Source organism: Lagenorhynchus albirostris, chromosome 14 (assembly GCF_949774975.1).
Source record: "Lagenorhynchus albirostris chromosome 14, mLagAlb1.1, whole genome shotgun sequence".
Classification (NCBI taxonomy): Eukaryota; Metazoa; Chordata; class Mammalia; order Artiodactyla; family Delphinidae; genus Lagenorhynchus; species Lagenorhynchus albirostris.
The window spans coordinates 19,219,724-19,247,423 of NC_083108.1; the positions used below are offsets into that span (position 1 = coordinate 19,219,724).

At 39.0% G+C, this 27,700-nt stretch overlaps 1 protein-coding gene across 4 annotated transcripts in view; it reads left to right on the forward strand.

Moving 5' to 3' along the window:
- The window catches only part of CCDC68 (coiled-coil domain containing 68), a 52,112-nt gene that overhangs the window by 19,678 nt on the left and 4,734 nt on the right, over positions 1 to 27,700 (forward strand). For 2 of the 4 annotated variants that reach the window (XM_060170824.1, XM_060170825.1), the window contains 7 exons: positions 99 to 239; positions 1,236 to 1,361; positions 2,906 to 3,034; positions 8,600 to 8,682; positions 16,555 to 16,660; positions 17,973 to 18,056; positions 26,712 to 26,788. In XM_060170824.1, coding sequence (XP_060026807.1) covers positions 99 to 239; positions 1,236 to 1,361; positions 2,906 to 3,034; positions 8,600 to 8,682; positions 16,555 to 16,660; positions 17,973 to 18,056; positions 26,712 to 26,788 — 746 coding nt within the window. Of the gene's footprint in view, positions 1 to 98; positions 240 to 1,235; positions 1,362 to 2,905; positions 3,035 to 8,599; positions 8,683 to 16,554; positions 16,661 to 17,972; positions 18,057 to 25,947; positions 26,789 to 27,700 lie in introns of all 4 variants that reach the window. The other 2 variants (XR_009544394.1, XM_060170826.1) reach the window with 2 other exon arrangements.

A 27,700-nucleotide genomic window follows, 5' to 3' on the forward strand; every position in this document is an offset into this window, starting at 1 on the left:
TCCTTGAAATATGTAATACTGAGTGATAATTATTGTTATCAGAGTTAGTAGAGAAAAGGAAAAGTCAGGTGAATGATTTTCTTGTTTGTTCTTTTCAGCACTGTCGACACGTTCAAAATGGCTTTGACTCTGAAATGGACCCCTCTTGTTGCAGTTTGGATCTGCTCATGGAAAGGATAAAAGGAAAAGACCTACAGCTCTTAGAAATGAACAAAGAGAATGAAGTGTTGAAAATCAAGGTATGAGCAGTAGGAGAAATTTCTGATTTTGTACTTTGTGCCAATAGGATAGATTTGTGGATCTGTGAAATTAGATAGACATCCACACACATCCATAAATCCACACGTGCTCACATACTTAGAGAAGCACTTTTACAGTTGATCAATTAAATCTCACTGTTTTATTTTGAAGGCGATTTTTATTATTAAAATAATTTTACAAAAGTTCAATGGGCATAGTTTCAGTTGTACAAGATGAATAAGTTCTAGAGATTCACTGTACAGTATTGTGCCTATATTTAATACTGTACTGTACACTTAAAAATCTGTTAATGGGGCAGGTCTCATGTTAAGTGTTTTTACTACAGTAAAATTTAAAAGTCTTTATATATGTAATAATTAGGTATTAAAAATTGCGTATTAATTAGAGCACTCAGTCAAATGTCTCATTGTTTTATTTAGCTAATCTATTGTTGGGTGCCTTATAGTTTCCTTTTCTGGCTTATTTTATATACAGTCCTACAGTGATTTAGTAGGTAGATCTTTGCAGCCATCCTTGATTATTTCTCTAGGTTAAATCTTTGAAAGATTCGTGACACGTTGTCGATATTGCCCCTAATACTTCAATCTTGTCCTCCTTCTATTTCAGGAAATATGTCTTTTAGTACTGTTGTGGCCAATGATACGAAAATGCTTGCAAATACGTGTATAAACTGATGCGGCACTGGGGAACACTTTGCAGGGGTGTGGTCTATATATGCAGGGCACTGATGTTCATAGAGCTCGCTTTGGCCTGGCCAGTGCAAATCACCTGCATGACAGCCCCAATAAATAGGGGGTCCTCATTTTATGTTTTCTTCTTACCAGATAACAGCATCTTTCCTCTTACCCATTGTCTATGAAGGTGCAAATGGTACGGTTACAGCCTCTGTGTTTCTGGTTGCCCATCAAACAGTTCTATCTTTAACCCTTTTTATTGTAAAAGTCAAAACATGCACAGTGACCTTTTGTTTCTAGCTCGAAGCCTCCAGAGAAGCAGGAGCAGTGGCTCTGAGAAATGTGGCCCAGAGATTATTTGAAAACTATCAAACACAGTCTAAAGAAGTTAGAAAGAAGCATGAGGACAGTAGACACTTACTCCAGGTACCGAGCTAGCAGCTTGCATACTGGTGGACTAAGCTCCAAGCTGTTCAAGTCTCTCTTCTGGGGAGGAGTTAGATGTGAAACAAGCAATGGCCACGTGACTTGGCAAGACCTTGGAAGGGCAGGCTGCCCGTCTTCTGCCCTGATCTCCCCCCACCCCTGTTTGGCCTGGTACCCGGATATTATGCCTCCCTTGCCCAGAGCCCTGCCACCCAGCCTAGAAATCAGGGCTGGCCTCATGACACTGGCCAGTGGCTTCTCTTCTGGTTCTGCCTTTGACTAACTAGGTGACCCAGTTTGAATCACTCTGTCTCTCTGACTTGACTCTAAAATGAAAAAGTTGGGCTACACAAATGGTTCCAAAATTTTTTTGGTCCTGGAATACATTCTTCAGAGTAAACGAACAAAAACATGTATGTGTATGTACATATATATATATCATATAAAATTATATATTTTATATTTAATATATAAATTAAAATATAAAATCATACAAATATATATGTGTGTGTATATGGGTGTCTCTATATCATAGACACACACCTACACTTTGTTTTTGAATCTGAAATATGTGTCCTAGGGCCAGTAAAACTTTATCTGGAGAACGTATTCTAGGACTGGAAGAGGGAAACGTGTGTATGTGTGTGTTTGCCAAAACTCAAAACAGGGAAGCTCATTCAGGCACGGGTAGGGCACCTGGGTGTCTGCCAGCTCAGGCCCTAGGAGGGTCCCCAGGGAAGCACAGTAGGAATCCACTGCATAGGCGACACGCCCTCAAGCTTCAGGTTGGGGTGATGATGGTCACAAATGCCTAGGCACGCAGGGTGCAGGTAAAGTACCTACATGAAAGAGTGAGCAGGTGTGTGTGGACGGGAGTGCCCATGTCCCAGCAAAGGGAGTGTCTGGGCAGGAATGCCCACCTGGTATATTCAAGGGAAGTCAGACACTTTTTTTTTCTAACCGTAAAATCTTGAGTTCTATTAAATACACAAGCAGATGTGGGTGCGCATGTCAGTTACAAGTCAGTTGAAACACTCCCAAGTGTGGCCTATGGGCTGCCTGCTGAAGACTTCTCTCCTATGTCTTTTAGTATAACTCCTGCTATATGCCTAGGCGATAACCCCCTGACACAGCGGGGATAATTATTCTGCTTTTATGACACTTTCTGGTTAAAAAGAAAACACTTTTTACTTGAACGTATAAGATTTTATTTTTGTTCTAGATAAGTTTTGTTGAGAAAAAGTCAAAAGTTTTGCTTTTCTTAAATTTTTGTCTCTCTTTCTTATACCAGTTCACAGAGTATGCTTTATGGTAGCAAATGTCGACATTCTAGAAATAATATTTATATGTTATTAATTCTCCATTGATTTAATGTTGCTGTAGTCCATCAGGTTTATTTTGAAGAAAGACTGAATTCAAGGAAGTAATTCTAAACAAGTGTGAATTATTAAATTTTTTTGGTGACTCAGAAAATTTTAGAGGGAGATAATAGCTGTATAGTTTTAATGAAAATGATAGTCTGATAACTGTTTTTCTGACAAAAGGTTAACACACTTGAAAAAGAACAGAAATTGAAGCAACATGTTGAAAATCTGAATCAAATTGCTGAAAAGCTTGAAGAAAGACATAATCAAATCACAGAACTGGAGAATCTTGTACAGAGAATGGAACAGGTAGGCCTCTGGAGAATTAAAGGGATTTCTTCCTGACAGGGTTAGGGTGAGAATTAAAGAAGATAATATGAAAATAAATAACATTAAGTGAAAGTGTTCTTTGCAACTCCTAAGATCTTAGGATGTACTCAATAATGTTCATTTCTTCCCTTACACATTTAATATGATGTGTATTGTAGTTACTGATTTACCTCTTTACAAATACTGCATTCGAATCATTATCTGTCACTTTGTTTTTCTCGTAAATATATGGCTTAGAAAGGGGAAACATGTGAGGCTATGAAGAGAAATAATGGAAAAAATCACAAAGTCTACCTACTGCTAGTAATAATATAGCGAATCCCTGTAATTACAGCATTTTTATGTATTGGAGTCAGTGAAGTGTTTATTTTTGGCCACCCAAGCCCCCTTTAGATTTATAAAAACCTATGACTGCCCTAGGACAGGTATAGTTCACAATTAACAAAAGACATTCTTGGGACTTCCCCGGCAGTCCAGTGGTTAAGACCCCACGTTCCCAGTGCAGCGGGCATGGCACACGGCTTGGCCAAATTTAGGGAAGAGTAATAATAGAACAAAAGTTATTAAAAGTTTCATGCAGTGTTCCTTTAAGTAGCTGCCCCTCCAAATACACACAAAAGGTTAGCACATAAATTTCGTTTTGCATGCCTTAGAATTTAGATAAACCAAGCAATATTTTTTAATAGTAAAACAAACCAATAGAAAACTGGCATCTTTGAAACTGAGTTGGAGTAGATAAGAATACAGACTTTAACTTCTAGTAAATATTGCCCAGTACATTTTTATATTTATTACATGAATTACCTGATTTTCCTCCACTCTGCTCAGTCTTACTTTTTTTTATGAGTCTCCTTGAATTGAGGCTATTTCAGAAACATCACTTCAAAAGCATCACATTTCAACATTCAGGATATTTGCCTGAGAAACCTTGAGTAATTTTTTACATATTTCCCAAGAATTTAATTTATAACACTGTGAGTTTGGCTGAATTTGTGACCTTAATGAAGGTCCTATGAAGAAATCATGAAAATTAAATAAGCCCAACCTTAACTGAATCTAATAATAATAATATACAGCTACATCTGTGTTGTACGGTGGGTGATGCTGAGTGTTTTACTTTAGCCAAAATCACAGGGCTAGAATGTCCTCAAGTAGCTGGTTTGCCCTCGTGTAAGAGTTTATAATTATGATGTTTTGGACAAACTGTAACATTTGGATGAATACTTTACAATGTTAAAATATTTATCCTGTAATAAATAGTTTAGCAAACTAAGACAGCATAAGGAACGTTTGCATTTCGGAAAGGAAGACAATTCTGGAATGCAAATAGGGTTGTTTAATCAAACTACTTGATTAACCAGCTTGACATTTAAATGTAGATTTGCGATCACCTCAAACCCAGTAACACTGGGTCATGTTTACTGGTCAGCTGTCAGTCCCTGAAAGTTAACAAAAAAAAATAGTGTAATGTAATTTCTATCTTCTAGAAACCCCAGGAAATCTGTACTGGATGTGAATTCATCTCAGAATTCCAGGGTATAGTCACTGGACTATTTATTCAACAAATATTTGAGCTCCTACCGCCTACCAGGCAGAGCTCCAAGCTAGATATCTATCTGTGAATGAACCAGATACAGTCTCTTTGTGGAGATTGCAATGTAATATATCTGGGTTGTGTGAGACTCAAGGAACTGCCCAGATCTCCTTTCATTCATTCTCCCAGGGGTCCTTAGGGAAGCTGACATCCAATTGAAAGTAGGGATGGACCCCAGAATAAGGTTAAGTGGCTTAGAGACTGGCAGACATTTTTGAGAAGTGATGGCCTAGCATTTGTCTTGATATTGACCCATAATGGAGAGCTGTCTCTAGGAGCTCTGTGACGTAGTAAGTGGACAGAATGCCCATCGTTCAGCAAGGCCATGCAGGAACCTTCCAGAACATTCTAGTTCAGTGACTTCCTAGAGTGGAGTCTTTTGGAATCTCTGGGAGGTGGAGGTAGGTGGGGATGCAGTGGAAGGAAAATGTGCAGGAGTTTTATCTTTATTTTTTAAACATATTTAGTTTAAAGATACATTACATTTGTAAAATGATCATGCAAATAAATAAAACTATAAGAAGCAAAGCTTGGTAACATCTTGGTCTAAGGAGATACTGAGGATAAAGGCTGTGATGAAGGGTTTCTCAGAAGGGAAGTGTGTATCGGAATGAGAGGAGGGGGTACTGAGACCTTTGTATTAATAAGAAAAGGCCATGAGTTCAAAAAGGAAATGAAAATTAAAAATAAACATCCACAACAAAGGTTGATAAATACTGCCCTGGTGGTGGGCACCCCCTGGAGAAGGATTCATTTTCTGCTCACTTGCACGAGCCACTGCTCCAGTAAATAGCCATTAGTGGTATGAGGTCTGGTAATGAACGCATTACTTAAAACCTTCACCATCTGTCCCACTTTAATCAGGAATGCAGTGAGAATGAATTCCATAAACACAGTGATAAGCCAGCAAAACCGCCCAGTAAGAGCATTTTAATACGGCATATGTCCCTTTGGCTGGCAGCGCACTTCTGTTGCATCATATTTGCTTTCCAGTGTCATTGATTTAGCTCAATTAGCATTTTAGAGCTCAAAGGCTCTTTTGAGACCACCTAATTCCTCCTCATCATTTTATAAACGAGGACAGTGCGAATGAGGGACTATTCCACCGTCCTCCACTTAGCAGTTCACAATCCTTTCCATTATGCCCACATCTTCTCTGATGTGGGATAAAAGGGATGCCATTGGTTCCTAAGTCATTTAGATGTTAACATATGGCAGTGATTTAAGTTGGTGTCCACTCCACCTTGATCAATAAGGTGCGGGAACTCTTACGCTCTTCAGAGGTGTGGTTTTGGCAAGAGTGGATTGCCCACCGGGTGGTGCTGTGAACGCCTTTCCCTTCCCAGAAGACACTGCCCCTGAGAAGTGCTAGCTGATGTAGTGTGATTTTCCGTGTTGTCAGAGAGGCAACATTAAGAGTCCAAGCTACAAGGACCTACTGTGTAGCACAGGGAACTCTACTCCATATTCTGTAATAACCTATATAGGAAAGAACATGAAAAAGAACGGATATACATGTATGTATAAATGAACCACTTTGCTGTACACCTGAAACTAACACAACATTGTAAATCAACTATACTCCAATATAAAATAAAAATTAAATTAAAAAAAGAGTCCAAGCTAAATACTGGAGGCTTGACCAAGGCAGAACATTTATTTGTCCGCTGTCTGGTCTCCTTGAACCCTGGTGATAAAGATTCATGAATTGAGAGTAAGTTTCGTTAGAAAGAATGTTTGTTAAACACCATTTTTCCTCCTATAAATTCAAAATATATTATCAGTGATGTGTTTCTTTGATGACCCAAGTGTCATAATAAGCTTGCAAAGAGTATCTTGATCCCTCAGATCAACTAAGGCTACACCAGAACAGTATCTAATATATGTGACAAGAATGCTACAGGAAATTTTTGAAAAAGTATAAATTTTAAAAATAACAGAGCACATAAGATATGAAGTATTTGGCACCTTCAAATTATTATATATTGAGGTCCTAATATGTTTCAGAGAAGCATGTAGACCTTTCACATACATCTCCAATCATCCCAACATTTCAATATAGATAGTGTTATCCCCATCTTAGGGATGTTCAAAAAGTCAAAAACATGACTCAAACAAATATAGAATGAATACATGTCAGATGTTTTAGTCAACTCATTAATTAATGAGGGAACCAGTAAGATTGTAAAGCTGGTTTAAATAAAATATTTTTTGAAATTGGCTATTTGCATGCATTTTGAGAAAAGGAATATAGAATAGGATTACTAGGTTAGATACAAAGGTAGTTAATATTCTTTAAGGCAATAAACCATAACCTTTGGGATTACCTTTTCTACCAGGCAGAAACCCACAAATTAACATGCAACTTCACAAAGTCAGGGCTCTAATCAAATAATAAAGTCACACGCAAAGAAATTCTCCAAGATAATTAAAAAAATCCTTGTGTCAGGTTATTAAACAATGACCCAATATGACATTAAAATTATATATTTTGATTTACAACTTTTGGTTAATTTTTCTTAACAGTGATAAGGTCTAGAAGGGTTAAAACCTTGGCAAAACTTAACACAGTCACCAAGTTTCAGAACCAGTTCTGTCCGTGTCCAAAGACATTCTGAGATTTTTGCTATAATGGCACTGTCTTGTATTTTACCCATATAAATACTACAGAAGGAATGATTTTAAACAGCATTGTAAATACTGTCAAAACATCTATTTCCATCAGATATAAAAAAGAACACAATCCTCCCAGCTTGGTTTTTCATGGACTCATCTATTTTCCTGTTGGATGTCGAGAGTTTGGTTTAATGGTGACAATCAGACATTTCTTTAGGGATTCTTTCACAATGTCAACATTTCTGTTATATCCTAATTAGGAAGTGACTTTATCACTTATGACTTTGATCTTTCACTAAATATACATTTACTACTTTTCTACCTCTGACAGATGCCATGTAAGCAGGTAGGTATCAAGACAAGTGCAATAATATCCTTGGATACCAACAACTCAAGATTACCGGAGGAGAAGCAGGTGGAATGATGGGAGAGCCAGTGTCTAGAGAGAGATGGGCAGGCAGTTAGCATTTGGGCGGGATGGAGAGACAGAAGAGAAGTTTGACTGAGCAGTGGACTGGGGGAGGGGCCAAAGCAAAGCTCTCCAGAAAAAACGTGGTTAGTGAAGACAACTAGTCTTGATCTGTCCTTGAGCGGCTTACGTTACCGAGTCCAAAACCGCTCTGCTCGCCGCACGACAGGCTAATAAATCGGAAATGAGGTGTTGAGGCAAGGAACACGACTTTATTTGGAAAGCCGGCAGACGGAGAAGACGGCGGACTAAAGTCTCAAAATAACCATCTTATCGGGGTTTGGATGCCAGTTTCTTTTATAGCACAGAGGGGGAGATGAGGAAGTAAAGTAAAAAGGCGTAAGTTTTGCAAATATCACCTGGAATGGCCAGCCTCGGGGAGGGGATGTGTTAATTTCTTCTTTTTTGCAGCCATCCACGGCTGGAACAGGGTCTGGATGTTTCCCTGATCAAAGGCAGTTTGGTTTAACATTCAGACAGAGGGGCAGGGTTCCCCGAGGCAGGCCGTTATGTATAGACAGTATCCTTTTAGTGAACAAAAGCAGTGGAAAGCAAAGGTTAAAGTAAAAGAAACAGATTCAACATGTAGTCAGACCTGGCTCTTCCCTGTTACACTTGTAAACCATGCTGGAGAATGCCTGCCCCGGACTTCACTGGGGTGGGTTGTAACAGCTCCGTATGAAATGAGCTCTTTAGCTCAAAACATATTTCTAGTATTACAAGAAGCATCTTTTGCGAACAGTTTGCAAGAATTCCTTGCTGAATACACACGCACATAGAGAGAAAGAGAATGAGAGAGAGAAAGAGAGAGAGAGAGAAATAAAGGAAAAGAAATGAGCAAAAATTGTATTTTATTTTCTCCTAGGAAAAGAGGACACTGCTAGAAAAAAAACTGTCTTTGGAAAACAAGCTGCTGCATCTCAAATCCAACGCTACATATGCTCAAAGGTTTGCAGATCTCCTATGTAAAAGCAGTCCCTGATATCTTTCCTCTCTTCAGGTCCACTGACCAGTGGATAGAAGGCAACTATCCCCCAAGGGAAAGGAAGCCTGAACGTGCAGGAGGAAGGGAGATTTCTTAGCATTAACAGCGTGTGCCTCTCCCTCCCTACCCACTGGGGAATCTGGATGGGGCAGAGGTCACTGGGGGTACAGGGAAACTGGTGTGTGTCTATGTGTGTGGTGGCTCGTTAATCCTTTTGAAGAGTGAATGAGCCTGTCCCCTCCCTGTTTACCCTTGGTGCTGAAGAGGATGCTGTTGAGGTCTCCATTCCCCTGATGCTTCTGATTTTGTTAATGGATCTCCGCTACAGCCGGCCTTAAATTAGCTAGCCCGCAAGTGGAATTGTAAGATAGTTTTGTCGTGCTCCCAACTTCGTAGAGAATGAAGGAAATACTGTGAAAAGCATCCTTAGTTCTTGGGACTTACTTACAAATATTCGTAATTCACAAGCAGTCCTGGTCCTTGTGTGCTGGGGTAGGGATGGATTTATGGGTTGATGGATATCGAATGGCTTGACTACTTGGCTGCTGTTAGAAAAATTCTCTGGAATGTCATAGAATAACTCATATCATATGAAATCTCCTGAACTTTTTCTTTTCTTTTCCTTTCCTTTCTTTTCTTTTAATTCTAAACCTACCACAATCATTATATATTCTGATACAACATCCAAAGTCAAATCTATTTCAAGATCTTAGTTTATCCATCTAGACCTCTTGATCTAGGCACTATTATGAATCTCAAAATGTACACATTCTTATTCTCATTTATTCAATAACATCTGCTCAGACATCACTTTCTCTTGGTCTTTTGATTTTTTCCTATCTCCTTTTCCTTTCCCATTATCTCTCTTTCTCATCATTGGACCTCATAAGCCAAAGTCCAGAACTGGGCTGACCCTGGCAATTGTACCTACATATTTGAAACACACTGGGATACCACTGATATTAATTTCCTCATACGCTTCCCTGTGAACACGCATATAGCCCCAGAAGGTGGATTTCTGAGTTTCATAGCACTGTACTCTCTGTAGAGAATAAAGGAAATATTAGGGAAAATATCCATAAGTTTTTGGAATTACTTGTATATACTCATAATTTAACTCTAAGTAAATTTTTGGCTTACCTCTTTTTTTTTTTCCCCTAAAGAGAGCTTTTCCATGCAGCAGAACTACAGCTGGTACACTGTGCCTTCCATTAAGAGTCCAGACAATGAGTTTGATTTATTCTTTAAAACATGATTTTTTATTGATAATAGAGGTTTTGTCAGTCTTTGAGCCAAAAATGTAATGATTTTAAAAACCAAACTGAGCTATTCTTTCAGTTCTATTATATGAGCAGTCAGGATAAAGAATTCTCAAAAAGCTCTTGAGGAGGTTTTAGAAATATCTTGAGGGAAATGGAGCTCCTGTGTTTCCAGAAAGGTGTTTGAACATCCTGGCTTGTGCAGTTTTCATAAATTGCAGGTGTCACAAATATTTATTTTACTTGTTATTTTGAGCCGTGCGTAGAGGTATTCACTTTGCTAAGTGACAAGAAAATGAAATCAGTATGAGTCAGATCCTTTTAGTTAAAACAACAGAGACTTGGTTAAGCTACCATAAATAGGATTTCTGTTAGGTTAAGACTGAATAGATATGGCCATAAAGAAGATGTACTCATGGGAAGACAGGAGGACAACGCTTTAGCACCTAATGTGATTTGAAAAAACAGATTATTTTGCTGATCCCACTTAGTGATGCGTGTTTATGCAGTTTCACTCTTTTCTTGTTCGTCCTGGATGATTCATTACCTTTTCCCACCGTTTTTCACCAGCTGGTTTGTATTCTCTGTATTTTCCTTTCAGATTCCAGAGGAAAGAGTCTGACTGGCCTAATATTACTTCCTGTATTGGACAGATAGATCATCTTGACCAACCCCTGCATTGACATCCAACCAATAGCCTTTGGCAGGCGTCCCCTCCCATCTTTGTGGGTGGCCTCCCCTTACTCAAAGAATAGCCTAGGGCTTCTTCCCTGAGCAGGGGGCTATGGGTGATTTAATTTCCCTTAAACATAGATAGTTTGATAGGTGCCATGACTTTCTTGAATTGCAGTGAGTTTCATTCTACAATTTTGATAAAGAGATAAAAAAAATTCAATATGTTGTAACTTGGCATTTCTAATATTAGAAAGCATCTCTGAGGGTGATAACTTTTAAGCTTTTATAATTCAGAAGAAAAAGAGTTTCTTCTTGCACATGGATATGTATGTACCATTATATTAAGCTAATCCTCACAATTACTTTTTTTTTTAAACATCTTTACTGGAGTATAATTGCTTTACAATGGTGTGTATGTGTATGTATAGCTGATTCACTCTGTTATACAGCAGAAACTCACAATTACTGTTAACGGGAGTAAAAAGGTTTGGCAGAAGCATCTTTTTTAAAAACAAGGTTGACTCCATATTTCTACTACCATCACTACTAACTGACACATCCATAGTGCCTTTCGGTTTATAAAGTAACCTGAGGGACCTTATTTAATTTGATCTTTCCACGGACCTTTCAGGGAGGAAACAGAGCTTCTAATTGGTTACATGACCTGTCAAGATCACTCAGCTTTCCAGAAGTTGTAGGGCTGGGAGTTTGGGCTCTAGTATTGCCGTAGCAAAGCCTGTGCTTGTTCTTCTATAGAGGAGACTTGACTTTTTTTCTCTTATTTCTGGAAACTCCAGAGACCTTTTCTCTGACTGGTTCCCTCAGTCCCCTGTGTGGCTACGAGCAGAAGGCAGTTTTCCAACTTTTCTCTCTGCCCTGTGATGTCACAGACAAACACACCGACCCATTTTAGAGTTATCCCTTGGGGAACACATTTGGGCTTTGTAAAAACAAGTAGTGTGTTGGCTTCAACATACCTGTAGAAGCTGCTCAGGGATGGTACCTTCCTTAGAGGAAGAAACAGGGTATCTTGAAGACGTGGTTGCATGTCGAAGCATACTGTTGTTACTTACATTTATCTTTGGTAGTTTTGAGGGCTGTCTTAAACACCCCCGTGCCCCGCCCATTTAGTGCTACCACTGAAAACAACAATGGGGAAGATTTTGTCTGGCAATAGTAATACATATTCCTGAGTTCTGGTTGAAATGTGAACAGAGCTATACCTACGTCTTGTTTATTCTTTCACCTTGGTCTGGCCTGGGAAAGGTAAGGACCTGGCTCCTCCTATTCTTATGGTTGTGATTGTCAGTTTCCCTCTCTTCCACTGGCCACCATAAAGGTCCAAAGAAACATCAAATCCTAAATAGCAGGAAACCTGAGTCCCTGTAGATTCTAGTATGATTTTTTCATAGCTTCAAAGAAGCTCCAGGATGCCACCAATCTCACTATCTTCTCTCTCAAGTGGGAATTCCATATGGGGTTATTCATATGCCCAATGCTATGAGTAGTGTGCCCAGAAGTAGCAGCATCTGGTACATGCAGCATAGTTTCAGTTGCCACTTTTATTGCATTCATTTTGTCTCTCAGTATCTAGCTCTTTTTATTTCTTCTGGAATTTTCATTCCTATAAACAGCATAATGCATTAATCCCTGATAATAAGTACAATTTATAAAGACTTAAAAGGGTTATGTTCTGGGGTTGTGCAAATATGGCCATCCTCATGTTCTCATACCCTTTGCAATTATGTATTTATGTACCCTGAGTTCTAAGAAAATGTAAGATCATTTACAAAAACTACATAAAAGTAACATAATCCTTTAACTGGAAATAGATTAGATGAGAAGGCCAAGGAGATGCAAGAACAGGTAATATAATGAGGTTGCCCCACAAAATGTATACACGTGCTCACAGTGGACCACTGACTCAATTTTAAATTTTCTAGCAGCCAACCCAACGAGAAAACTATGATTAGTTTTGTGATTCACAATGTCCAAATGACTAAACCCAACCAGTTCTTTAGGAAACGTCCAGTTCTTTTTAATGTATCTGTAAGACCAGAAAGAAAAATTTCCAGGATATATTCATAAAAAGTACCATGAACGATGTCTTCAACAAAATCATTATAGTAAACACAGAAGCTGTACCTCAGAAAATACTCTTAAAAAGGTTACCACGCCTCCAAAGAACAATTCAATCAAAGCCATTTGAACAGCGAGCAGCAGAGGGCAGTGTGGCAGGACTCAATAATGCTACCTCGGGTGGTGGACGTTAACCCCAAAATAGATTTTAAAGTATCCTGACCATTGGATGGAAAGACAGTCCTCCATGACCTTGATTTCCTTTGACCAAGTCTTTCGCAGACATTGGCCAGCAGAGAGATTGAGGATGTGCTTCTTGCCTAGTACTCATTCTACCGTTATCCTGTGTTACTAAAGACAAACCATTTGTTTTCACGTTTCTGCAAGTTGAAGATAAGATTGACTTCCTCTCTTGAACACTAGGGAATCTAACATGAAGAAGACCAGAAATGGTACTCTGTTCACTCTCCATCCGTAGTGATTTGAGAGAGCATCTTCAGTTCCCTTTCTCAAAAGGGTGGAGCCAGGGTTTTCCTCTCTTTTTGTTTGGGCTTTTTCTATGCTCCCATTGCCGTTTCTAGGCTGTGGACTTAGCTCCAAGCCTAGCATCTATAAAGCAAGAAGAAAACCCAGGGAGGTCACCATTGTGTTGTTCCCTGGATCCCAAGGTCCCAAGCTAGTGTTCCTTCTTCTTTCCACCTCTCAGAGTCTTCTTGTGTTTGTTGATGTATAATGTTCAGGTTTTGGGTTGACTTAACAGGAAGAATAGGGGAAAACACATCTTCTACGTCTTTCTGGAAGCAGTTTTCAATTCTATTTTAATTTCAACATTGACTTTATATTTATATTGAGGCATTGGGAAGCAGAGCATAAATCCTAGATACAGACGTTTGGCCTCCTTTCCTAGGCCTGGCCTTCATTATGGTTCTTCTTACTGTTTTGCTTTAGTACATTAAGACTGAGTGCTTCAGCTGAAAGATAAATAACAGAGATTAAAGGGAGCTCAAATGCAGCTTATTTGGCTATATTCTCACATTCAAAGACCTTAAATGGATGACTAGGTTTTCTGTTTGTTGAACAAACCTAAGAGATTTTTTTTTTGCAACTTCCTTAAATCACTGTTCCAGTGTATAATGCACATAAGTCTGAAACCCCTACGCTCTCCAGAGTGCTTCCAGAAATACTTTTCTTCCATCTTAAGACCTGTTTCAGATTTTTATTTATTTACGGTGAGCTTGATGGTAATATTCTCATGAAATACCTGGGGAAATTTCCTGAGTTTTCTATTTTGGAGAACATATCTACCCACTCCCATCCTTCTAAAGACTATTTTTCTTTTCAGTCCCCGAGTTCTGGGTCATCATAAGACACGATGAGACCATTTTGAATACTCACCTTTAATAACATACAGTATTTTCATATTTTATGAATTTTCAAAGCCGACCTGGCTCTGCAAAGCATCCCGAGTTCCTTCTCATTACTCCCCAGGAAAGTCCTGAGTCTGGTTCCTCTTTCCTCCTTTTCTTTTCTCTTTTTTTCCCTTCTCTCTGGAGCAATTTTGAATCTTAGCACCAGCTGTGGGCCAGATTTCCGTTTGCCTCCGTGTCACTTTGATCCTTATGTCCACGACTCATCTGTTTTTGTGAAATGCCTTTTTGAGTCACTTTCTAATTTTTATGCTGAGTTCCTGTTCCATTGATCTGTAGATGTTCCTTATATATTCTGGATACAATGCCTTTATTAGTCATTTATGTTACCGAGATTTTGAGGCTATCCTACTCACTCTGATTTGATGACTAGAAGTTTAAAATTTTTGTCTAGTCAAACTTATCTTTTACTTTGCAGGTAATACTGTTCTAAGCTCTATTTGAACAATCTTTCTCTATTCCAAATTCATGAAGATGCTCTTCTGTATTATCTTTTGAAAGTTTTTTGGGTCTCCGGTTTTATCTACATGGAATTTATTTTTTTGATGAAACGAGGTTAGGATTAATTTTCTTTTTCATTTTTTCCTATGAGTATCCAGTTGTCACAATATCATTTGTTGAAAAGACCAGCCTTTTATAATATTCTGTAACATCATCTTTGATATAAATTGTCTATCGGTCTATCTCTGTTATATATATGTAAAATAAAAGTAACATGGATACAGCATAATTTGTTTTATCAGTCTATTGATGAACATTTGGACTGTTTCCATTTTTTAATGCTATGAACAATAATGAACTACATTTCACGTATATTTTGTGACATACATTGTGTAATTGTACAGTATTTTATAATATAAATTATTTCATTCCATAGGATAAATAAATAATAATGGCTATCATTATACATCATTTGTACTTGTGCAAACATTTCTATAGTTGTACAGAAATTAATTTTTTCTACAGTAAAACAAACTCTTTTTAAAGCTCTCTCATACAAAACTGAACAAGGGAAAAAATCAAGACTGTCTTAAATATTGCAAATTGCCTGAAAGTTACTCGGCTTTGAGTGACTTTACTGTATATTAAACATTATTGAGACAACTGTAGTGGATTAGTGCTGTGCTACTCAAAGCACTCAAAGCCTGGCTCATGGACCAGCAAAATCACTGGAACACCTGGGAGCATGTTGGAAATGCAGACTCTCAAGCCCTTCCCCAGGCTATCGGATTAGAATGTGCATCTTAACAAGATCCCTGACAATTTAACAAGATCCTCCAATGCATATTAAGTTTGAGAAGCAATGTTTTAGTACAAGATGTAAAACAAAATGGAGACTCTTTTTAAAAAAATGAGAACAAGTTCCGCCGTAGTGTCACATGAATTTCTATGACCTTTGTAATATTTGTAGAGACTGTGAAAATCAGAATTGCGATTGAATGGGATGTTGGCTACTAATTGTGAAACCTTAATAAGCTAAAATAATATATTACTTTATAAAACGCTCGTTTTCAGAAAGCACATTCACTTTATCTCTTTAAGTGTACCGTATAATCTTTCAGTGCTGTAAAGGTAGGGATTATTATACCTGTTATGCTGAGGCTTAGAAAGGTTATGTGACTCCAAAATTACAATGCTCCCAAGTTTAGTGGTCTTGTCTCAAGGCATTTTGCCTCAAACTCTAATAACATTGGCAAGAAGAGAAATAGTCAAAAGCCATGTAATCAATACCGGTTACTTAAATGGAGCTTTGGGAAAGGATGAATAATCTAAATTCAAGCTTCACTCATCTTTCTTCACCGTGGTTCATGTGGACTCAAAATATTAGCTGGAATTTAATTTTTCTTTCCTTGCCTTATTTACATGTAGTAGAATTAACGAAAATAGGAAGCCAAAAAAAAAAAAAAAAAGAAGACAAAACAGGCAATTCACAACCTACACTAACCCCTGTATCCTTGGAAGTTGGTTTCTGATATGTGTGTTAAGTCTCCATTCCTGGCCCCACGTTCTAACCCTACTGTCCCATATGTGTGTGTCTGATGGATGCTAGGTCTGTGGAGGCTCTTAGGTGAGACAGATTAGATATATAAGTGCTTCACCTGGTTCGATGCAACTTGACTCAACTACCTGCTGGAGGGAGGGAGTCACAGGTGGCCAGAGAGGAGCTTTGGACATGAATTGATCCTCTCATTCAAGTTCATGTCTGAGCTAATCAGAGCATGCTTCATGACTGTTTATCTTCAGTGTGTCTTGTTTGGCATAAGGGACCCTGGGCATCTTACCCATGTGTTGCCCAGTAGTAGAGTCAGTGAGGAGATCCTGGTAGCACAGCTGTAAAAATAGCTGTATAATGCTTTAGCAAACCTTTCTCTCTTGTTTTCCTTTGCATTTCCAGTTGCCAGGATCTTCAAAAGGAGATTTCCCTCCTCCAGGAGCAGATCTCTCATCTGCAGTCTGTGATTCACTCCCAGCACCAGAGCCTGCGCAGTGTCATCCAGGAGGTCAGATTAATCAAGTGTGTTTCTGTGGTAGCTAGTATGTTTCCAGTGAGAAGACCAAATACGTGTGGCTTGCCTGGACGAGCACTGAGATTCTTCTCCCCATTGACATTTCCTTTTTATCCCCACGTGACAAGGCTCTGTTTTCAGTGTCCTCTTTTGTCTCTATGCCGACACCTGTGATGTTCTCAACGAAGATATGTGGGAAATTGTGTTTGCTCTTTAGATGTTTTGGTGGGTTTTTTTTTTAAGTGTTCTGAGCCAGATAACGCATGCCGTTCTTTAGCAGATTTTGTAGATGAGGAGGTTCAGCCCTTTCTTGAAGAAGAAATGATCTGTTTTCATAACCTCATAAGTGGTTAATTTACGTAGAGGGTGTGTTAGCACAGGGTTGTAACCTGGCCCTTCCTCGCTGGGAACATCTTGGCAGGTGAAAGAGAAGAGGTCATCGTGATGGCAGCCAGATGGATGGTGAATTGCATACTCATATAGTTTACATCAAGATTTGTATTGATCTGGTTTGGGAATCTGCTTTAGACTTAAAACCAGAACTTCATCCATTCGTTTTTTTTTTTTAAACTACCTAATATTTGTTTCTAAAAGGAGTCCTTCTAAATAACTCAAATGCCTTCTTGACATAAATGTAACATTCATGCTTGCTGCGGTAGGACCTCTCCAAACAGCCAGAGAATTGAGTCATAGCACTTGCGAGTCAGGGAGGACAGAGGGGGCATCCCATGTCCTCATTTTACAGATGAGAAAACTGAGGCCCACAGTAGTTAAATGATAGAATGGAATCCACGTGTTTCTTCTCTTCTGGCACCGTCCTGGATATCACCCCACATCCCCCAGTTCCACGTTGCCTCTTAACAGATGCTTTTCTTCCAAAGCAAAGTGGGCTTACCTTAATATGCTGCTGGTTGACCAGATCTCTGCCGCAGGGAGCTTCCCCATGCCAGACCACGGCCTTGCATCATGTCCCCTGGCCTCTGCCCGTGCAGGATGAAAATGTTAGGTGGCTGAGACACAGAACAAGGACCAGTGTTGCTTCCACAGGATGCACTCCTGCTGAGTTTGGTTTAAACAGGTTTGCTAAAGATTAAAGTGTTTAATTGCACTGTCTGTGTGCTCTCGTCCCCAGGTGCCAATTTGTCCTGTTATTTTCTGTAGCCTACTGAGTCTGCTAATGCTTGGGATTTAATTTTGTTGATTTGATAAACATTACTTGACCACAGAAACCTGTACAATTTCTGACTTAAGGAACTATTCTCTGTTGCCTGACAAGATTTTTGCATTTGTGTTTCTTAAATCTTAGATGGAAGGCTTAAAAAATAATTTAAAAGAACAAGATAAAAGAATTGAAGATCTGAAAGAAAAAGTTAACATACTTGAAGCCCAGGTAAGGAGGGAACCTGTTCTATATTTCAGTATGAAGTGAGTATGTGTGTGTTCAGTATATCTGTGAGCCTGCGTACGAATGTGTCCTGTGTGTTTGTGAGTGCTTGTGTGCGATGGTATGCCAGTGTGACACTGTGTCCAGGTATGTCTGTATGTGTCTGTGTGATTGTGTGTGACTGTGTCTATGTGTGAGGACATGCATGTGTCTCTGTGGGTATGAATGCCTTTTTGTGAGTGTGCATCTTCTATGTATAAGAATTATAGCTTTGTGGGGGAGGTACTCTTAATCATTATTAAAATGTTAAGTATTAAACATAATTTTATATTATTAAATTATTAATATTAAATATTACTAAAGAATTGTTGAAAGTTTATTCAAATGTTCCAGAATACTTCCTCTCCTGGGGAGACCAGTGATACCATCTCTCGATGTGGACTTGAGTTAGAAGCTTGGTCAAGGCCTCTCTTGCGTGAACTCAGCTCTAGCCAGATAGCCGGGTCTGCGGTCTCCTGTCTTTGTTTCTTTCCCCCGTCCTGAGACGTACTATTCCTCCTCTTTCTCCATCCGTATCCAACAGGGCATCCAAGCTTTGCCTCAGGGCTCACCTACTTCAAGAAGCCAATTGAAATTTTCTTATGTTTCAGTGTTTTAAAACTTATCATAAACCTTTATACTACACTGTGATAAGAGGTGCTTTACTTTTGCCCACTCATCCCCGCCTTGACTGGGGAAGCCCTTTTCAGGCGTTGAGCTGCAGTCCTAGGCTGGTGGTACCCCTACCTCACAGGAAGTACAGAGAAGCCCTGTGGTTATTGGAGCACCTGACGACCCCCAGGTGTCTCCAGCCCAGCTCTGCTTTGTGCTCAGTGTCACCCCTTCTGTCTCTGTTGAATAGCTCATCACGGACCGCCTAGACCTGGTCACCTTTTCTACTGCATCCCTCAGCATTGTGACTTCTCTGTGTGTCACGTTGTCCTGTCCAGAGATGCTCTGTCTTCCATGGAAACCTGCTTATCTTTTGGAGCTGTTCTCTTCCCCAGGACAGACCAGAGAGGAGCTCCATGATTGGACTCCCAGCACACGCCTCACCATTCTTTCCACCACCACATTCTTTCTGCTTTCCTCAAACAGAAGAAAAAAATCATAACAACATAAAGAGGTTGTAAATATTTTGCAACTTAAGTTTTGGAACCATCCCCCTGTTTTGCCGTTTCTACCTTCCTGGGACCACTGTTCTCTTTATTTTAAAGGGTAAGCTCATCGCATCTTGGGTTTTCCTTAGATTCTCACCTAAGTAAGATTTAAATTGGTTAGTTTACATCAGGTGATGTGATTTATGTCGCATTAGAGCCCCCTCCTCCTAAGAAATGTCTTTAAAGGCATTTCCTCCCAACTTTTCTTATGTAGTGGCCTTTTGACAAATGTTACTTGATAAAATATTTTTTCTTATAAATATTTTTCTTATAATATTTTAATAACTATTTTTTATTTTTTTACATAACTAACATATGGTCATTCATCCCATACAAATTAGGAAATATGGATGAGCAAATATAACAAGAAAACCACTCAAACATACCATCCAAGGGCAATTATTCAGCACAATTGTGTATATCTCTATTTCTGTGGGAATTTTGTGCCTGTTACATACTTGTGTGTATGTATTAGAGATACAGACTATATATGGCATCGTTTTATTGTGTTTTTAAACTTTTATTTGTTTCAACAATTTTTTCATATCACTAGTTACATAAGTCTATAAATACTTTTTTTTTTTTTTTTTTTTTTGCGATACGCGGGCCTCTCACTGTTGTGGCCTCTCCCGTTGCAGAGCACAGGCTCCGGATGCGCAGGCTCAGCCGCCATGGCTCACGGGCCCAGCCGCTCCGTGGCATGTGGGATCTTCCCTGACCGGGGCACGAACCCGTGTCCCGTGCATCGGCAGGCAGACTCTCAACCACTGCGCCACCAGGGAAGCCCCTATAAATACTTATTGAGTGGCTACTATGGTGTAGGCACTACGTTTGGATAAACAATGTTGAACAAAATAGACATGAGCCCTGCTGCCTGGAATTTACTAACTGATGAGGGAGATAGATACAAATAAATTAATATGTAACTAATAATATCTTGGAAAAGTTCTGCAGGAAAAGGACAAAATACTCTGGGCAATAATACCTGGATGGAGGAATGTATATGGACCATTTAGATTGGTAGGTGGGAACAATCTCTCTAAGAAAATGAATTTCAATATGACCTTTGTGGAAAACTGGGTGGTAGGGCATGTCAGGTAGCCAGACAGGAGGCCATTGTGGGTGCTTCTAATCTAAAAGCTGGAAATAGTGTAGGATGACATTGAAAAGGTAGGAAGGTGCTAGATCATAAAAAGCCTTCAGGCCATGCTAAGGGCTCTTTTTCTCTATAGAACGGTATAACAAGAAAGTCTTTGCTTACCAGGCAAATTAGATTTACATTATCTTTTTAAAGAGCCACGAAGGTTTCCACTGTATTGCTATGAAATAACTTAGTTAACTTAATCCCTGCTGTTGGATTGTTTTCCAGTACAGCTTTTGTAAACAGCAATGAATTCAACAGACTTTTACAAACGTTACCGATTATTTGTATAATTACTTCCTCCCTTAAGATACATTTTTAGAAGTTGAATTGGTAACTCGAAGACTATCCATTTTTAAGATTGTTGATCTGTGTTCTCTGAATTTCCACGTCTGCTGGATCAGACATCTCCCTCAGCTGCCACAGCCTCACCTGCTGCTGCCTCTGCTCTTGCAGTTAACTCTTTACTCACTTTCAGTCTTTCAGTTCTGACATTTCTGATCTGCTAATAGCCCTCTTTTTTCCTCTTTATTACTAAGGGATTTCAATATTTAAAAATCCTTTGGTATCGTTCTAATGAAATCTAAGAAAGTAGAGATGAAAAACACATGTGCTTAGGGCTTCCCTGGTGGCGCAGTGGTTGAGAGTCCACCTGCCGATGCAGGGGACACGGAATTCTCATTTAGATCCAAGTTTATCTGTAATTCAAGGCAGTCCGGTGTAAGGTAGGGATCTAATTTTTTAGTTGTCTCACTTTATTGAGCAGTCTGGCCTTCCTTCATGATTTTGAAATGCTGATATATCCTAGACTAAATTTTTATGCTGGAAATCTGTTCCAATGGTGTATCTGCCTATTTGGCTCCAATGCCCTACTGCTTTAATTATCATACATCTGTAATACATTTTAATTGGAGAGATTGTTGTCTTTCTCTGATCTTTCATTATGGTCCTAGGCTCTGGTCATGTCTAATTAAGTGTTAGCCCTCATCACAGAGTCAGGGCATCAATGGTGCTACTGCTTCTAATTCAATCTTATATTTTTAGTTGTGTCTCTATATCATCCCCAAAGCTAATTTTATTGTCCTAAGTAAACTGGCAACTTAACCTATACACTACATTATCCAATTGGCCTTTTGGTATAATAGTTAGACCAGAATAATGTATTGCTTCCATTGCACTGCTTCTATATCCCCAAATTTAGCAAATAATTGCAGGCTAGCCACTCAGTGTGATAGGAGGAAGCAATAGATTGTGTTCCCCTCATGGAAACTTCTTGGTTGGATGCAATCTGCCCACATTGATGGGGCAGCATCTCTCAGTACTGCCTAAGATTCTCTGTATGATGTTGATTCAAACTACTATTTTCTAACATTCTCTTTTATTTAAAAAAGTCTTCAGATAAAGCAGTATTGATGAATGTCTTTTATGACCTCAAAATTTATTGTCTTCAGTAGATAAATCATTTCCTTCACTGTAGGGAATGTTACAACGCCCTTTTCAGCTTTAAAAAGCCCGGCCAAGCCACATTAGTTTATTTATTCAGCAAATAGTTTTGTGTGTTTATGATGTACCAGGAAATGTTCTAAGTGGTAGGTACATGGTAGGAACAGGACACACTGTCCTGACTTCATCTAGCTTTATTTTAATTGAAGATACATACAGTAAATACATAAACAAGTAAGTACACAACTTAATTAGGGACGGGTAACTGCTCCGAGAAGAGTAAAACAATGTGACAGTTATAAAGTGATGGGAGTCAGGAAGAGCATCTCTGAGCCTGTGATCTTGGACCAGGTACCTGAATTTAGTAAGTGCTTGAGCTGGAGTGAACCTGTTTCTAGTCTAGCCCTAGTCAATGCTTCGTTATGAAGATCTTAAACTGGGAGGGCATGCAGGGGTGTACTATCTTGCACACAAACTTAGGACTATCCTATTTTGAAATAACAGTGTGAGCCGATTCAGTTTGTGAAAAATTGGTCACCAGAGCTGAACAACCCTTTTAAAGACATCAACTTTCTAAACCATACAGACAACATAGTTTTCTCATCCATAATAACTCATCTCTTTTAAGGCATGCTACATACTTCATTTTGTTTAATCTTCAAAGCTACTCTGGGAGAAAACTATTATTTATTCCCTCAGGGATTAAACTGAGATTCAGAGAAGTTAAGACACTTGTTCAAAATCACTCGGCTGCATTTGAGTTTAAATGAACAGATATAATGTTAAATTTGCAGAATCATTTGTATGTATTTTAGCCATTGTCACAGTTACTACATTAAATGTTTTTCTGTTTTCCAGTTTTTTGACTCATGGAAACTAATACTTTTTTCTGTGTATTCTTTTCTATCCTACCAAGGACTTCCCACCCTCCCCCCCCCCACAAGGGGATAAAATTCACTCATCTAACTCTGTCCTTTTTTTTTCTTTTCAATCTTTCAGGATTTTAAACCTCTTTTAAGTATCACCAGAAAATTTCTGCTTAACTCTGCCAAAATTATTTACTTTTCTTTCTACTTTGGCATATCTTTCATCATCTTAATTTACAGCTCTGAAATTCATCTCACATTTCACACATTTCTAACTTCTTCACTAATGACATGCTCATATGAAAATGCATCTTCAGAAATTACTCCATTTTCTAGACTTCGAAGAGTATCCTACTTTATGTAATCACCATCATCCCTAAAATTTAATTTATTTCCAAGAGCATGTTGCTAGAAGTTTAAGTATGCAAAAATTAGGTTCTTTTGGAAAACTGTGTCCGTGAACTATCCTTGGATAGAGTCATAATAATGGTGGACTTACTCTGGTCATTGATTTGTAATTTTGTAAACTAATGATGAAAATTCATGCATTTGGTTGTTCTAGTTAAAGAAAAGCATATGAAAGCCCATGAATCAAAAATAAAGACCTAGGGCTTCCCTGGTGGTGCAGTGGTTGAGAGTCCGCCTGCCGATGCAGGGGACGTGGGTTCGTGCCCCGGTCCAGGAAGATCCCACATGCCGTGGAACGGCTGGGCCCGTGAGCCATGGCCATTGAGCCTGCGCGTCCGGAGCCTGTGCTCCACAATGGGAGAGGCCACAAACAGTGAGAGGCCTGCGTACCACAAAAAAAATAATAAAATAAAAAAAATAAAGACCTAAATCCAGTAGATGAAATAAATCATCACAGAAGTTGAAATATATGAAAATAAAGACAGTCTAAGCTGATAACTCTTATGCTTCTGCAATGTTTGGAAGGCAACAACTTCAGAAAGTAGGAGTTTATTTTGGAAAAACTCCAAATAGCTTCTACATACTTGTCCAGCCACAAAAATATTTTTATTCCAATGCTTGTTGTCATCATGATATTGTGTTTCAAGTTGTGCTTCATAACTTGTAAAGTACTGTACAGAGAGGAGTTTTTCTTAGCCACGTACTTGGCCCTGATATATGCCTGCACTTGTTTGGAGTGTATATTCGATATATCTCCATTATACAAGGAGCATCTATATCATCAATTTGTCAAATCTGAAGTACATTTCCTGAGTGAGACTTAAGTGCTTAACTCTTGAAATATCACAGTGAAATGATTCATGTGTGAAGATTTTTGCTCCATCTTTTAGTTATTATTCCGTATAGATGCCGAGGGGTAGGAAGGTACAAAATTCACATCTTGTCTCTGCTTTCCTTAGTTCAGTAGTTCTTCATCTTAACTGTACATTAGTATCACCTGTGGAGTTTTGAAAACTCCTGAACCTAGATTACAACCAAATTAAATGGAAACTTTGGGGGTAGGACCCAGGCATCACTAGATTGTAAATCTCCCAGCTAATTCCAATATACAACCAACATTTAAAACTACTCTGGTCCAGTGGCTCTCCGATGTGAGCAGACATCAGAATCATCTGATGAACATCTTAAAACACATCACCTGGCCACCCCGGGTTTCTGGTCCAATGGCTTGGTTGGGAATTGAGGATTTGTAGTTCTAATAAGTTCCCAGGGGATGTTCCGATTGTTGATTCCAGGACTACACTTAAAGAACTGTGTCTTCATCTTTTTTCTCTCCCTTTTTTCCACCTAACCCATTTCACCTTGTCTTCAAGGTCCAGGTTAAACGTCCTTGTGTAGGAAAATTATTCTAGTCACACTGATTTCTGTTTATACCTTTGAATTACTGGCTGCCTTATGGTATCTCTTGAATCGCATTTAATTAATTTATTTTTAATTTTTGAATGGTCACATGTTTATCACCTCCACCATACGGTGCATCCTGTGTACTAAAAGGGAAGATACTATCCTTTCTTGTGCTGTGTCACATTCCCTCTGCTACTGGTATGGTGCTGCAGACATGGCAGGGACCGAGTAACTGGGTGTATTGTGGGGGGCTGGATGTTTGGGGTAGATTCATTGTTGATTAATTCCCTGACAGTTTGCTGTCTTCTCTTTCCTATATATCATACCTGGAATCCTTTCAGAAATCACTGAATCTCTTTATCTCCTGGGGTCCACCGATTGCTTATTTGTAATATAAGGAGGCTGGGCGAATTCCTCTGGTCACAGAAAAATAACATCTTGCAGGGAAAAGAGCATGAGCTTTGGAGTCAGACAGGCCTGCATAAAGCCTGCACATTTGCAGACCCATGCTGCATATACTACCTGTGGGTCATTGGAAGCAAGGTTCCTCGTCAATTTGAGTTTTGCCAGCCTTATTTCTTTCCCATACATAACAACAATGAAAGTTACTCCTCAGAGATGAGTTTATATCGAAGAAAAGAATGTCTGGAAAACGCCAGGCAAAAGTCTTGACATTTGCTAGGTACTCAGAATTATGAACTCTTCTGCTTCCATCAAAATTCTGGTGTCTATTTCCCAAAACCATGCATTCTGGTGCTGGCTTACTCCAAACCAGCAGATGGAGTCTTACAAAATAACTTTTATTCAGTCCTTCGTTTCCTACAAGGGAAGGGAGCTGGTGTGTTGCTGTTCTTTGAAAGCTGTGGCACCTCTTCTGCCTTCCTCCCACGGTTACCTTTCAGGCCCAGAACTTTCTGTACAGATGTATCCTTGAAGGACTTCTGGCCTGCCCATGCAGCCAACTGGCAAGTCAACCTTGGGCATGAGTCTTCACTGGAAAGTCTCACTTTCCAGATCTGTAAAAAGAAATTGTTTGGCTTTGCTGCATTGTAGAGAAAGTATTGTCTCTGGACTGGGAGGCCCTGGCTTTGTGGGGTTTTTTTCTTTCACTTTTTCTTTTTATTAATTTTTATTGGAGTATAGTTGCTTTACAATGTTGTGTTAGTTTCTACTGTACAGCAAAGTGAATCAGCTATACTTATACATATATCCCCTCTTTTTTGGATTTCCTTCCCATTTATCAGAGGACCTGACTTTGAATCTTCAGTTCTGCCCTGAACAAGATGTTGGGCACTTAAACTCTTTGGACCTCAGTTTTTATATATAATATATAATAATGGGCCTTGGACTAGAAAGTCATAACCAGCTGCCTTTCAGTCTTAAAACCTGTGCCAGACACCGAGCTGAGTAGTTTATGTACTTTTATTTCATTTCAGAACCTGTGAAGAAGAGACTATGATCATATCTGTTAATACAGATGAGGAAATTAGGCACAGAGAGGATAAGTAAACTAAATGAGGTCACACAGCTAGCAAGTGGTTGTGCTAGGATTTGTACCTGAAAACTTAAACGCTTTCCCTTCCCGTTATTAGCCATTGCATTATCTCCCAGAATTCCAAGGTGCTTCCAGATTTAAAATATTATGGTCGTATGATATCTGTTTCTTCCACCTTATATATGGTAGGCAGGACCACTACTACTAGAGATGAAGAAACTGAGGCTTCAATGAGAAAATTGAGGCTAAGGATGCCGTGAACCAAAAGAACAGATGGTGCCTATTTTCATGGAGTTTCTAATCAAGAGATTGCACAAGAAAGACAAATGTGTAATAAATATTGTGCGTGTCTTTCAAAGGTTCTTTGATAGAGTTCTTTCATGAAGTTCTTCGCATCTGTCCATATAAAAGAAACTGTAAATTGAAACAGAGAGTTCAGCTGTTGAATTTCAGAGGCTAAGTCAGAAGACTGAATTTGAATCCCTTGGTAAATTATGCATTTTTCAAGGAGTGTTTGTATTTTCAGAAGTAATATTTGGGGACTCGCAACTGGCTATGTTCTGTGTTCTAATACAGTGACTGAAACAACAGACTTACTGCTAAAGAGGGATGTAGATGGCGGGTCGTCCAGAAACACTAAGCACATGGCTAGTAAATGTGCTAACATGCATGTGATCTCTGCACAATTTTTGTTTTCTATTTCAGAACAAAGAACTAAAAACCAAGGTGGCACTTTGGTCTGAAATTCCTAGGCCGAAGGTATCCAAGGCCATCTCTACAAGGTAAGGCCTCTCTTCCGCCCCCACCATCTGCCTTCACGACTCCTGTTGAACACGGTTGACATTTATACCACTTGAGAAATTATCCATTCAATTAGTACTTACGTAATCACGTGTTTACGGTCTGTCTCCCAGTTCTTTGAGAGTGGGAACTCTATTAATCTTGTTAACCACTGAATCCTTGAAGCCTGATATACGAATACTTACTTTATGAGTAAATGAATGAACAAATTTAGATATCGTTTTTCCTCTTCTTTGACATAAAACAAGCCCAGTCTTGGCTTCATCCAAACAGTACAGATTATCTCCTCCACCATCCTTGTTCCTCCATTGCTCATATTTTCTGTGTCACCGATGGGCATTTTAATCATAAATCATGTGTATTTATTTAGGTTTCCATGTCTGTCTCTCAAGTCGATTGTAAGTGTCAAGAGGGCAGGAATAGTTCCTTGTTTTTCCCTTTATTTCCTGCATTGTTAAAGGCAAGTGTCTTCAACAACTACCTAATAACGAATGAATGAAGCAATGATAATGACCCCTAAAGCAATGGAAATAATAGTCGAAACCATCAAATCACTTTCTAATTTTGACAGAATCAGAAGTGACAGGTTTGTTAAAAAAAAAAAAAAAAGCCTTCTGGGCTCAAGTCTCATTTCCATAAAATTCCATGAAATTATCACTTAAAAGAAAACATAGTCTGTAATTACATGAATCATTTAGAAAGTGACTAAAAACTTCCTGTTCTAACAACTTTTGAATTTCCAGCCTAGTCTCTCTAGGGCCGAAACCCATTTTCTGAAACTCTCTTCTGCACAGTGCCTGACGTGGAGAATCAGGTCCCCTATGATTAGCCCCAGTCTAGGGAGTCAAGTAGATCTTTCTCCCTCTTCAAGACACCCTGCAACCATGCTTCAC